This window comes from Neovison vison, chromosome 13 (assembly GCF_020171115.1).
Source record: "Neovison vison isolate M4711 chromosome 13, ASM_NN_V1, whole genome shotgun sequence".
NCBI classification, from domain to species: Eukaryota; Metazoa; Chordata; class Mammalia; order Carnivora; family Mustelidae; genus Neogale; species Neogale vison.
The window spans coordinates 88572348-88584350 of NC_058103.1; the positions used below are offsets into that span (position 1 = coordinate 88572348).

The following is a 12003-nucleotide window of genomic DNA, read 5'->3' on the forward strand; positions in this document are numbered from 1 at the left end:
GAGGGAGCTCCTCCTAAAGCTCCCTTTGTCCCTTATTTTATGCCAACATTTTCAACATCTAGAAGCCACTGACTTGCGGGGATCCAAGAAAGAACACCCTGTCTTTCATGAAGACAGCCTAACTCCCAGGGCCGGCGAATCCAGGAGGTGCAGTGCCTAGAGCCCATTGTTTAGGCCCATGAAATTGTTTTAATTTAATTTCTTTCAAAATTAGAAGAGAAAAAAATTGATGAGTGAATACATAATAATAAATTCATCCTGGACGATATGCATCTTTATGCTAACACAATCATAAAATATATTTTTAAAGATTTTATTTATTCATCTGAGAGAGAGAGACAGAGAGAGCACAAACAGGGGAAGAGGCAGAGGGAGAAGGAGAACAGACTTCCCGCTGAGTGGGGAGCCCAGTGTGGGGCTCCATCCCAGGGCCCTGGGATTATGACCTGAGCTGAAGGCAGACGCTTAACTGACTGAGCCACCAGGAGTCCCCATAAAATACATTTTTATGGAGGAAGGGGCCCACAAATATCAAAATATGGCCCCTACTATGGGGAAGCCCTGAGGCAAACTCAACTACCATCCATCCCCACCTCTTCCTCAACCCATTACCTCCCTCTGGCTGGAACAGGCCGAAGTCACAACAACTCAGATTTTTAGGAGAACTTTCTAGACAACTTCCAACATTGATTATATACAACTTGTCTCTTTCCATCATAAGTCTAACCCAGATTCTTCACCCTATCGCCCCCAACCCAAATACAAACTTATGACGTCAAAGCAGTAACACTCCTGCAGGATCACACCTGCCTGGGCCAAATTAAGGTGCAGCATGTGGTAACCTTTCTCAAGGAACAAAGCCTCACTTCTGGAACACTTGAAAGATCACACCTAAGTGGACACTGACTGGATTTATCACAACATACGGCAGTGCTTTTCACTGATTAACTTAAAATCAATTCAGCTGAACAGCCAGTTGACTTTCTTGGTTGGCAGTGAGGCTCTATCCATACTTATGAAGCCACAACACAGACTTCTCAGGCTACAGGCTTTGTTCAAAGGATCCCCAGTCTGATGCAAGGTGCAGGGGACAAAAGGCAATATAAAACAAAAAAGACAGTTTTCTTTTACAGTAAATTTTGGCGATCGTTCGGACGCATGCTGAGAAATTACTTTGACCAAAAGGTTTGAGTCAGTTGCCAATTAGGCATGGAGGCCGATCAATGTCAATCAATATTTGCAGCAAATTGAAGCTTTGGGCTTTGTTTTTTAGTCAATGCATTTCTAATTGGCATGATGTTCTCTTGGGTGTCACTCTGTTATTCGTGAAACACAACACAGTTACCCTGTCAAAGAAATACCCTTCTCAGGCAGGCCCGTAGAATCTCACTTCCTACTTCTAAAACCAGAGGAATACAGAAGCCTGTTACAGGATTACAAAGGATCAGACTGAACGAAAAGATACTCCCCACGTGGTGGGGTAGTGGGAGACTGAGCTTTGGCACAGAGCAGTGGGATTGGGTGTTCGAACCCCACCTATTGCTTGTAAATTGGGCGTGAAATAAGTTACTTTAGTATTTCCTAAATAGGACGGAAGAATGGTCCCTTTTTAAAGGGAAAAAATTTTTCTTTTAGATTCTTAACTATGTGTCTGTAGACGATCCCAGTTTGAAAAGCACTCACCCCATTAGTTTACAATGATTTTCTCCACTGCTCATATGCAAATACATCTATTAATATTCAGGAGTTTTCGTTTATATACCATACTTATTACAGTACCTTTTTGAGTGCATATTAAACAGTTTTTGTACCCAGAAAACCACATCCTTTGACGGGTCCAAACCATTTGAATCTTTCTATGAACTTTTTTTTCCCCCCAGCTTTTACCCATGTGTCTTTGTACATGTTAAATTATTGAGTAGCATTAATGTGGGTATGGTGCTGGGTGCACAATTGGAGTTTTTAAAGATATTGGTTGCATTACAAAACTAGTTTTAGCATTTAAGTTATTGCCCTTGGGTTTGCAATGCCAGCCACTTGAAAAGGAGCCCAGTGTTGGATTTTAATTAACTGGGTCCTTTTTCAACAGTTCATTTCAAGCACCCAAAGGCAGACTTGAGGAGTGGTGTTAATTGAATCACATCCAAAGTGGAGGGGATTTAAAGAGCTCATGGGGAACTCTTCAAGGTGTGAACCCTCTCAGATTCTGCCAAGGCGATAAGATTAAGTCAGACTTTAAAACCTTATTTATGCATTGGCAGGGGTGGGGGGGTGGAATCAGAGTCAGTCCCTGAGCATCGTAGTTCAGCAAAGCGCTTGTTCCTTCTCCTTGCTTCCCCACCTTCCTTTTCTCTGAAAAACTTTCCCCTCCTCAGTCTCTACCCCTTCCCTCCCCACCGGTCCTCTTCTCTCCCCTCCCCCACCCTCTCTTCTCTTCCCCCCATTCTCCCCTTTGCTCTCTGTTCTGCTCACTGTTCATCTTACCTTTTGCATATTAACCCAGACCTCACTTCCTCTGAGAAGCTGGCTCCCCATCAGTCAAGAGCTATGGTACTGTCCCTTCGGTGTGATCTCTTAGTCCTTAACTAGGTTCTCAAAACTTTGAATGCCCACAACTTGGCACAGAATCATCACTCCAAACAGTATGTCCTCAGCGGTTACTGCATGCTAGGCGTAGATTGTGCCATATCATTCTTAGCAAGGTCCCATGAGGTATAGGCTTTGCTTGCGTCCATTTTTACAGACATGAAAACTGAGGCTTAGAAAAGATACCTTGCTCGTGGTCACATTACCAGGAAGCGTGAGGGCTGAAATCCAAAATCAGTTGAACTCCAGATCTCCTGCTTTTAACTACTGTGCCATTCTGCCTCCCAAAGAGTTGTGAAAAACATATTGTTTGACTTTCTCTCTCTCTCTCTCTTTCTTTCTTCTTTTTTTTTTTTAAGATTTTATTTATCTATTTGACTGACAGAGGTCACAAGTAGGCAGAAAGACAGGCAGAGAGAGAGGAGGAAGCAGGCCCCCTGCTCTGATGTGGGACTCAATCCCAGGACCCTGAGATCATGACCTGAGCCGAAGGCAGAGGCTTAACCCACTGAGCCACCCAGGCACCCGTCTGTCTGTCTGTATTTCTTACTCTCTGTCTCTCTCTCTTTCTTTCTTTCTCTCTCTCTCTCTTCTTTCCTTCCTTCCTTCCTTCCTTCCTTTCTTTCTTTCTTAATGAATTTGAGCAAAATAGATTCACTGGTAACTCACCTTTACTGGCCCCAGACTCTGGTTTTTCAAAGCCATGCGGGTCGGAATCAGAAAGTAAGCTCTCTGCCAGAAAGATTCAAAATAGGATGTATTTATTGAGTAGATGCTTGCACATGATACAAAAATAAAAGTTACAAAAGGAGAAACAATAAACTTGAAGATGCCAGCCCCCCATGCGCAGAGCCAACCAGTTCCCTTTTCCAGAGGTATTCATCAAGATCTATTGTTATCATGACAGGTAGACTTGGGAGCTATAGTTCATAAACTATGATCCCAACCCAGTCCTCGATCAATCTCGTGGGTCCTGACCAGAATTCATTTTTTAATGTCATTCAAAAAATATATATTTGAAAGGATTGTGTTTCACAGAGCTTGTGTTTCATTTTCACGTGTAGTGTCAATGTACATTTGAGTCACAGAGTGTAAAACATGTAATTTCGTACTTCTCATCGTAAGGTAATATTCAAAGCGGTTGGAAAGCCACTGGCCTGGGGGACCTAGGAGTTGGAAACTATGAAGGCCACTTCCACAGAGAACCTTCCATCCTTCCCTCTCATGAGTCACTTTGGAACTCAGCAACCTGAGTGACCCCATTAAAGCAGAAGTCCCATCCTGTTCCTCCTCTGTTCAAAACCCCCTTCAAGGGGTGCCCATCTGAGGAGAGTAAAAGCCAGTGGGGATTTCTGTTTGTTTGTTGTGTTAGAAGCCAAAAAAAAAAAAAAAAATCCAAAATAAAAAATATCAGTTGTGTGATATAAATAAATCTGACTGTGGGGGAAGGGCTTCACAGAGCCAGGCAGCATCCTTCAAAGCAGCTGAAATTAAGAACGAATATTTGCAATTAAAGTCTGTATCTGGGATGAGCCATCTTAAAATATAATTCTAGGACATTCATAAAGTCTCCCTTGGAGAATTCTGGGGGTGCCTCAAGGGGACAGAATACTGTCCGGAACAGCTGGCCCATAACCAGAGAGGCTCCCAGGGAGGCACGCTGCTGCATGCATGAGAGGACACACAAGGAGAAAGAAACCAGCAGGATTTCCACCATAAGCCCCCAGCTTATGTGGACAAGCCCTCTAGCCTTGGTCCAAGGTGAGCAGCAGCAGGAAGTTACCGTGTTCAGTGTGCTGTTGCTTGGGACAGCCAACATAGCAGCAAAATAATGAGGCCAGTTCTCTGTGTCTCAGAAACAGGAGCAGCACTCAGCAGGAGAGCAAAGGATGGCTCCACGTTGGCTCCTTCCTTTCCCTCTCCATCTCTCGTCACTCTCCTCTGGAACTCTGTGCCCCTAAATGTAGCAGCTGCCTCCTCACAGGTCCATGTGGGGGCTTCAACTGGGACACCTCATGGGGTCTTCATCACGGGGGGCTAACCCGACTCTGAAGTGGTAGCTCCTGGAAATCGAGAGTGTAAAACCGTGGTGTCTTTGTTCATTTGTTGACTTGATTCCTGTCTGCCTGTTAGATATGTAAGCTTCTGTGAGCTAGGATCTTGTCTATCTTGTTGTCTACCCGATGCTCAGTGCCAAGGACAGCATCTGACACTAAGTAGGCAACCAGTGAATATATATCTTAAATGGAAGAATAGATGTTAAGCATCAGAGTAGAAGCTATGGCCTCCGATAGGTTCTCCAAGCACAAGCAGGCAGTTGGGTTTGCACCCCTCTGCACTGGGGAGGTAGCCCTGTATGTGTTCTCTGGGATGACTTGTCAGTTTGACAGGATTTGGGTAAAACTGTGCCTTTGTGTGTTTACCAGGTGAAAGGAAGGAAGTGCAGAAGCAACAGCACCGAGTCTTGCGAGGGCACTGGGCACAGCTATAGCAAGAGTGCTGCGGTGCAGCCTAAGAGGTCAGGTGCCTGGGAGGGCACAGCCAGAGGCTAGGCTGCACAGATGAGGTCCGGTTTTGAAGGGGCACAATGTTGACAAGTTCACACTTTATTCTGTAGGCAACGGGGTTCCTTGGCAGTTTGGAAGCAGAGAAATGACATGATCAGGTAATTCTGAAAGTGAAATGAAAGCAGGATCAGAGAAGAGGATGTCCTGTAATTAGAGAAGCCAATTATAAGTCTATGACACATGTCCAGATTCAGAGATAGTGGGGGCCAAGACCACCATGTGGCCGGGGAGATGGCAAGGAAGCCTTTTGGGACAATCAAAGGAGGTGACCAGTTGGAAACGTGGGTGTGGATATTAGATATTGAAGTCGAATATTCAGATGGAGAGTCATATGGGTCCTGTTGAAGTCATGGAAGAAAATAAAAACACCTAATCTGAGTAATGTATAATTTAGAAAATCTGATGAAAGCGGGTGTTTTATGTTTCAGAAGCTTCACAGATACCCACCAAAATGCCAAGTAAAAGGTCCATGGACATCAGTTAAGATGCCTGATTGAAAAGAGGAAGAATGACAGAGTCCCAAGGAATGAGCTCACCCAAGAAGCAGGCAGAGGAAGACAATGGTCCCCAAACCTTCTCAACTACTACAGAGACACTGACTACTGCCCATCAGAGAGGTAGGAGAAGCAGAAGAGAGAACAAGAGAAAAGGAGAACTTTGTTCTTGAGGTCAGAGGTGCCTCAGACAACACCAGGAAGACTAACCACATGGCAGAAGATGAAGAAAGAGATAGAGCCGACTTCTGATTTTTTTTTAGATGTTTGGAAAAGACAAATCGCTTAAGTAGGAATAGTTAGAAAGCCTCATCAAAGAGCTCAGGGTGGGCCCAGACACAGAGTTAGATGCATGCAGAATGCAGGGCTCTCAGGAACTCAGAGAGAAAGATGCTTTCCAGGCAGAAGTTGGCCTCTTTCTTTAGAAAAACTCAACAAAACTCAATTATTGAATGAATAACGAGTAATTTCTATACTTATACAGAATGGACTCAGATGTACAGGTGTCTGCAACTGCTTACCTGTGTGTTCAGTATTGTGTGTATATACCAAATAGCCTAGTTATCTGTATATGTAGATATGAACACATTCTTTCATATAATTTTGCATTTACATAAGGGTATGTTCATCCATTTCACATATATACATATGCATGTACAGTATAGTCTAGAAGTGCTATAATTTAATGTCTATTAAATATCTATGTGCCCCTTCTATATATATGGCTGTGTCTAGAACTTGGTTCAATTATCCAATGTTCATGAGGATTCTCTGGAGAAATTTCTTAGTGGTCTTACTATTAAGAAGAGTTGATGTTCTCTTGAACAATTTTTTTTTTGATCTTGCTTGTGACAGAAAATGAATTTTATACAAAGCTCCCTTTTGAACATGACTGCTAGAAATCTGGGAGACAAATTTTGGTCCCACTTGTAGCCAAGTGCATTGGACTCTAGGTGCATTTTTTTAAAAAATGACTCACTTCTGGGGGCTCCTGGGTGGCTCAGTGAGTTAAAGCCTCTGCCTTCGGCTCAGGTCATGATCCCAGGGTCCTGGGATCGAGCCCCACATCAGGTGCTCTGCTCAGTGGGGAGCCTGCTTCCCCCTCTCTCTCTGCCTGCCTCTCTGCCTACTTGTGATCTCTATCAAATAAATAAATAAAATCTTTTTTAAAAAAAAGACTCACTTCTGGCTCCATTTTATAAGATTTATTTTTCACTTTATTTCACACACTTTTTTGGTAAGTTGTGTACCTTTGTTAAGTTACCTTTGCAAGTTTCTTTTTCTAGAAGGTGGCATATAAACATGAAGACGTATAGGAATGAAGTCACAGAGGGAGACTTTAAGGCCCAGAACATTATGGCTGGGAAGACACCTATTATTGTGGCCAGAATTAAGGCATGTGACAGTGATAATGGGTGTGTTATTAGGTGTTATTAGGACAGCCCAGCAGCGATTACAGGGAGTCAGACAGATCTCAGCCCAGGTCACATTTCTCTCTGCTGTTTACTGGTTGTGTGACAGGAGGCATGTTATTCTCTAAACCGTCATTTTCCCATCTCGAAAATAGTGATTTCTCCGGATTTGGGGGGATGGGTTCAGTGAGGCAACTTACTGAAGGTCCTTCAGCACAATGCACTCCGTCAATCAGCTACTGCTATCGTCGCTGTGTTTGGGCCAGGCAGAGCTAGGGCACCATTCCTGGCCCTGCCTGCTGTCAGAAAGTTCTTCCCACCGCTCCCCGCATCTCCCACACCCACAGACGCCAGGCAGCTGTCTCCCGCCTGATACGGATCACACCTCCGGCGCGCACCTCCACACCCGCCGCCTCCCGCAGGGTGCGGGGCGCCAATCTCCAGCCAAAGTCCTGCAAATTGCTACTACGAAGACGCGGAAGGCGCGGGCCGAGGCAGAGCCACACCTGGGAGTTGGCTCCCTACCCCGCCCCTGGCGGCGCTCGGATAGATACTGGGGGCCCTGCGAAGGGGCCGGGGTCCCGGCGAAGCGGGACTGAAGTGCGGGGGGGGGGGGAATCCTCCTCCCCAGAGCCGCTCCGCGAAGCCCTAGCCCTCGAACTCACGCCTCCCCCGCGGCGCCCCCCGGAGCCTCCCCAGCCGTCCTCCCCTTCGGACTTCAGCCTGGGGCCGGGAGCGGCGGGCGGCGCGGTGGGGCGCTAGCGAGTGATGGGGGCGGGTTTCGGAGAGCAGCCGAAGAGCGCCACACGGCTCCTCCGCCGATAGCATCAGCGCGTGTCAGGTGGTTGGTGCGGGCGAGAGTGCGCGCGCGCGGGAGGGTGAGAGGGCGCGCTCCCAGAAACTTTGTGCCTGCGGGTGCGCCTCGGGCGGGCTCTCCGGCTCTGAGTGCGGCAGGTGGGCGGCCGGGGCGGAGGGGCCCCGCGGGCGGCGGCGACGGCGGTGGCGGCGATGCGCCGCGCCCCGCCGAGCCCGTCCCGGCGCGCTAGGTGAGGTGGCCGCGGGATCGCCGGCCGTGGCCATGGGCACCCTGGGCAAGGCGAGAGAGGCCCCGAGGTGAGTAGGGGTCCGGGCCCTCGGCTGCGCCAGCTTCCTTTTTGGGGGCGGGCGGCCCCCTGAGCCCTCTCGGGGAGGGGGTGGGAAGTGGGAGGACGACGAGGGCGCCTCCTTCTACGGGAAGTTGCTGACCCGAGGTGCGAGCGGCGGCAGGCCGGGGGCTCGGCTCAAGTTTAGGCGGGGCGGCGCGCGGGGCAAGCGGGGCAGGGAGCTGGGTGGTGCGCGCCGCGAGCTCCGGAGTTGCACCGACTCCCCCCCCACCCTCACCCCGCCTCCCCCGGCTCCCCGGCGTCCGGCACCTGGGTCTCTCGCTTGCGGACTTTACGCAAAATCCGACCTGCTACGGGCGCCGGGCGCGGGGCGCGGGGCTCGGGCAGCGCCACCTGGCGGCTTCTTCCGGCTCCCAGCGAACCCCAGGCAGGGCCCGGAAAGGCCGGCGGCAGCCCCCCTAAACACACAGCTTTCTGGGTGGAAACTGTACCCCCCTTCCCCACAACTGCAATTCAAGAGAGATGTCTTATGAGGATCTTGAAGATGAAGGAAGGGTGAGAGTGCTAGTCTCTTGGCAGGAGAAAGCGGCCTGGAGGGGCCAGGCAACTTGGAGCGTGTCCCCCTAGAGCAGGGAGCGCCTGACCGCAGCATAGGAGTGGTGCTCTGCCCAGCACTCTCCCGTGGCTCCGGTGTGACAGCGCTGTGCCCAGCCCACACAGACAGGCCCGGGAGAGGCAGGAAGGGTTAACCTTCTAGACTTTATGCAGCCAAAGGCTCTTGGCCCTCTCTGCACTCCCGCTACGGGGAGGGGGAGCAGGGGGGTAGGGGCCTTGTTGCCCCAAGGGTACAGCAGGGCACCTTCAGCTAGTTTGGGGGGGGGGGGCTTGGTAAATTACATTGCGTCCGTACTGTAAGGGCTGAGGGAGAGGACAGGACTGGAAAGAATCCTCACCAGAAGCCAATTAAAGCCACCTTCTACTGCAGAGAAAGTTGGGGAAATCTGTGTTCTCTTCCTCCATTTCATCCCTTCCTTGTCTTGGCTAGATTTCATAAAAAGTTCAGCCCGAAAGTGTGTGTGCCCTCCAGGGAGGCACCTGTGCCTGGAGAGGATTTGACCTGAACCATTTAGGAGTTTTGACAGCCTCCTGTGGCAAACCCCACTGGGCCTTGGCCGCTCCTGGTCCCAGAAAACACAAGTTTATCTGTTTCTCTCTCGGCTTTTTTTTTTTTTTTTTTTTTTTTAATTTACATGGGAACATTTGGCTCCAGTCCTTTAAAAATATGCCTTTGGAGATTTAGACTATTCTTTCTGTGGATTGTTTGATACCCTTAGATATGCCTGTAATGGAACATTTTATGCATCCTTACCTACAGCCATTTCACCAGAAGAGAGCGGGGTTTGCAGGTTTGACAGGAAGCAGCTGGTCAGGAGACTGCCAGCAAAAAGAGCAGAGTTTCCTAGTTTATGGCGCAGATAACACCATTTTCCCAGACCTCTCTGGTTGCAGTTGGTTTTTAGTAGCCTCTCTTCCCTGTCGTGTCTTGGGCCCAGAGCCTCTGAGTCTGTCTGGCCTCAATACTCCTAGACTAGGTCTCTCACTTTCCCTTCCCCCCACCCTGAATACTCCCTTCACGTTCCTTTTTTCTGCTTGAATCTCCCCAGGTCCCTCTTATGTTCCTGTAAATGCATCTACCTCTGAGAATTACCTTGGGAACCAAAGTGGTTTCCCCTCCTGCTGACATTAGGAGACATGACTAGAATTAGAGCCAGGGGCAGTTTCAGAGTCCTTGGTGGTGGTCGATACCACGAACGGAGAGACAAAATGGAATGTCCCCTGGATGCAACAGTTGAGAGACTAGAGTTAACACCTGGGAGCCCCAGGGGCAAAAGCCAGATGTGGAGACCCAGCCTCCAGTAGCAGTTGCCTCCTCTTGGGGGGCTGAGGAGAAGTAATGGGGGTGGCCTAAGAGAAAAGGACTCCTCTTGAGAAGGACTCTATGTCATCTTTCCCCGCTTTGCCTTGGGTGGAGGTCTTTATGGTGAATAGGCAGCAGTGAAGGCAGAACCTGACCATTTCATTTGGGCACTCAGCTCCAGGTTTAGTGAGTTGTCAGTACTTTCAGGAAGGGAAGGGAGCCTGACTGCGGAGCAAGGCCTGGGGGCACAGGAGGCCTGGCTTCTACCAGCTTCTGCACCAGCAGCCAGTGGCACTGGCTTTCGGAGCCTGGACCTCCCCATATAGAAATGACTATGAAGAGTCTGCCTAGCTCTGGTGTCTGAGGACTGTTCCAGAGGCCTGCAGGAAGAATAAGACCTGAGATTCAGCCTTTAGGGTAGCAGCATTGCTTTTGGAGGATTTTTTTTGTCTTGAATTTTCCAGCCCTTCTGTGACCGTCTACTCGCAGATTCTTGTGCAGCGAAGGGCACATGGTTCCAAGCACAGTACATATTTATTAAATAAAACCAGAGAGGCCCCAGGTACAAAGCCCAGATGTAGCACGGGTGAGTTGTACAACCTTGACTATGTCCTTCAGCGGCTTTGAGAATCAGTTTCAACTTCATGAAGTGGAGATAAGATCTTTCTGGGGTATCAGCTTTGAAAACCATTTAAATCCCCAGTACAGTGCTTGCCATATCATAGGTACTCAATTGATTATGTTCATTATTTTCTCTTGCTTTCAGATACTGATCTGATCTTGGGGTTATCACAGGGCCTAGATAGAAATCAGTAATGGTCAGACATCAGATCCAGTAGCAACAACTTGAACTTTCAGGAATCATTTCCTTGGGTTAGTATATTTTCAGAAGCCAGTAGTAGCAATTTCCATGGCCTCACCCCAGGTCAAAAGCAGAGTCCAGTGGGCACTGCTAGTCAGCATCCTGGAGCTAGTTTGAAACAGAGCTCAAAGGGCATGGTCTTCCTTCCACTAGTCTGGCTGTGGACTGAGAGTGGCCCAGAGTTTAGTACACGATCTCTTAGCTGGATTCCTGAAATCCACATGTGCCCGAGCATTTTATTTTGATCTGAGCATTTTGGCTCCTTCTGGATGAGATTCAGTCTTCTTGGAGCTGCTCCCTGCACCACTCCACCTGGAACTGGTTCTTTCTTCTAAGAACATCACACTTCTCAGGCTTGACACCCACAGGACACTTAAGATTTATAGGGTTGTCTTTTCATGGACTGGGTCTGATTCTCCAACTAGATTTTTAAATTAAGGAATTCCTCGTTCACCTTTATACGACAACAGCAACAACTAACATAATGAGTACGTTTTCCAGTTTACAGAGACCCCTCCCGGAGACTCTTCCACTGTGGTCCCCTGCCCCTCTGGCCTATCACAGTGTCTCACTTATAGAATAAGCAATTGTTAGTTGATGCCATTATGTGCTTATCAAAATATAGAGTGAGTAGTTGAAGTTATGGATCTGAGGTACATATTTTTTCGTCTCCTCTTTGTTAGTAAACTATGAAATAACCAAAACCACGGAATTAATTATATGTTTGAAGAAGTTACTAGCAACAACACCCATCACTATTAAACTTGAAAAGATTATAGATATGTATCTGCGAGTGTGTCTAAATGGGAAGGAAAGTAAAATGCTTAGTTAACTTTCATATAACCTTTTTCAAACAACTTGACGTGTTCTCATGAGGTCATGACAAAAGATAAAGCTAAGTGAGAGTGGGTGAGGGTACCCTGTTGGACTCCTAAGCCATTTCCAGATCCAGACTTCTCCTTTTACATTCAGTTCTGGAGTAAAGCTCCCTTTAGCTCAGTGGGTTTTTTGTTTTTTGTTTTTGTTTTTGTTTTTTTAATCAGTAAGGACTTAATAGAATA

At 47.9% G+C, this 12003-nt stretch overlaps 1 protein-coding gene across 1 annotated transcript in view; it reads left to right on the forward strand.

Annotated features, from left to right (window-relative positions):
- The first annotated feature begins 8100 nt into the window (after window positions 1-8100).
- Window positions 8101-12003, forward strand: part of RASGRP1 (RAS guanyl releasing protein 1) — an 81165-nt gene continuing 77262 nt past the window's right edge. Inside the window, exon 1 of the mRNA XM_044231550.1 lies at window positions 8101-8172. Coding sequence (XP_044087485.1) covers window positions 8138-8172 — 35 coding nt within the window. The 5' untranslated portion in view covers window positions 8101-8137. The remainder of the gene's footprint in view (window positions 8173-12003) is intronic.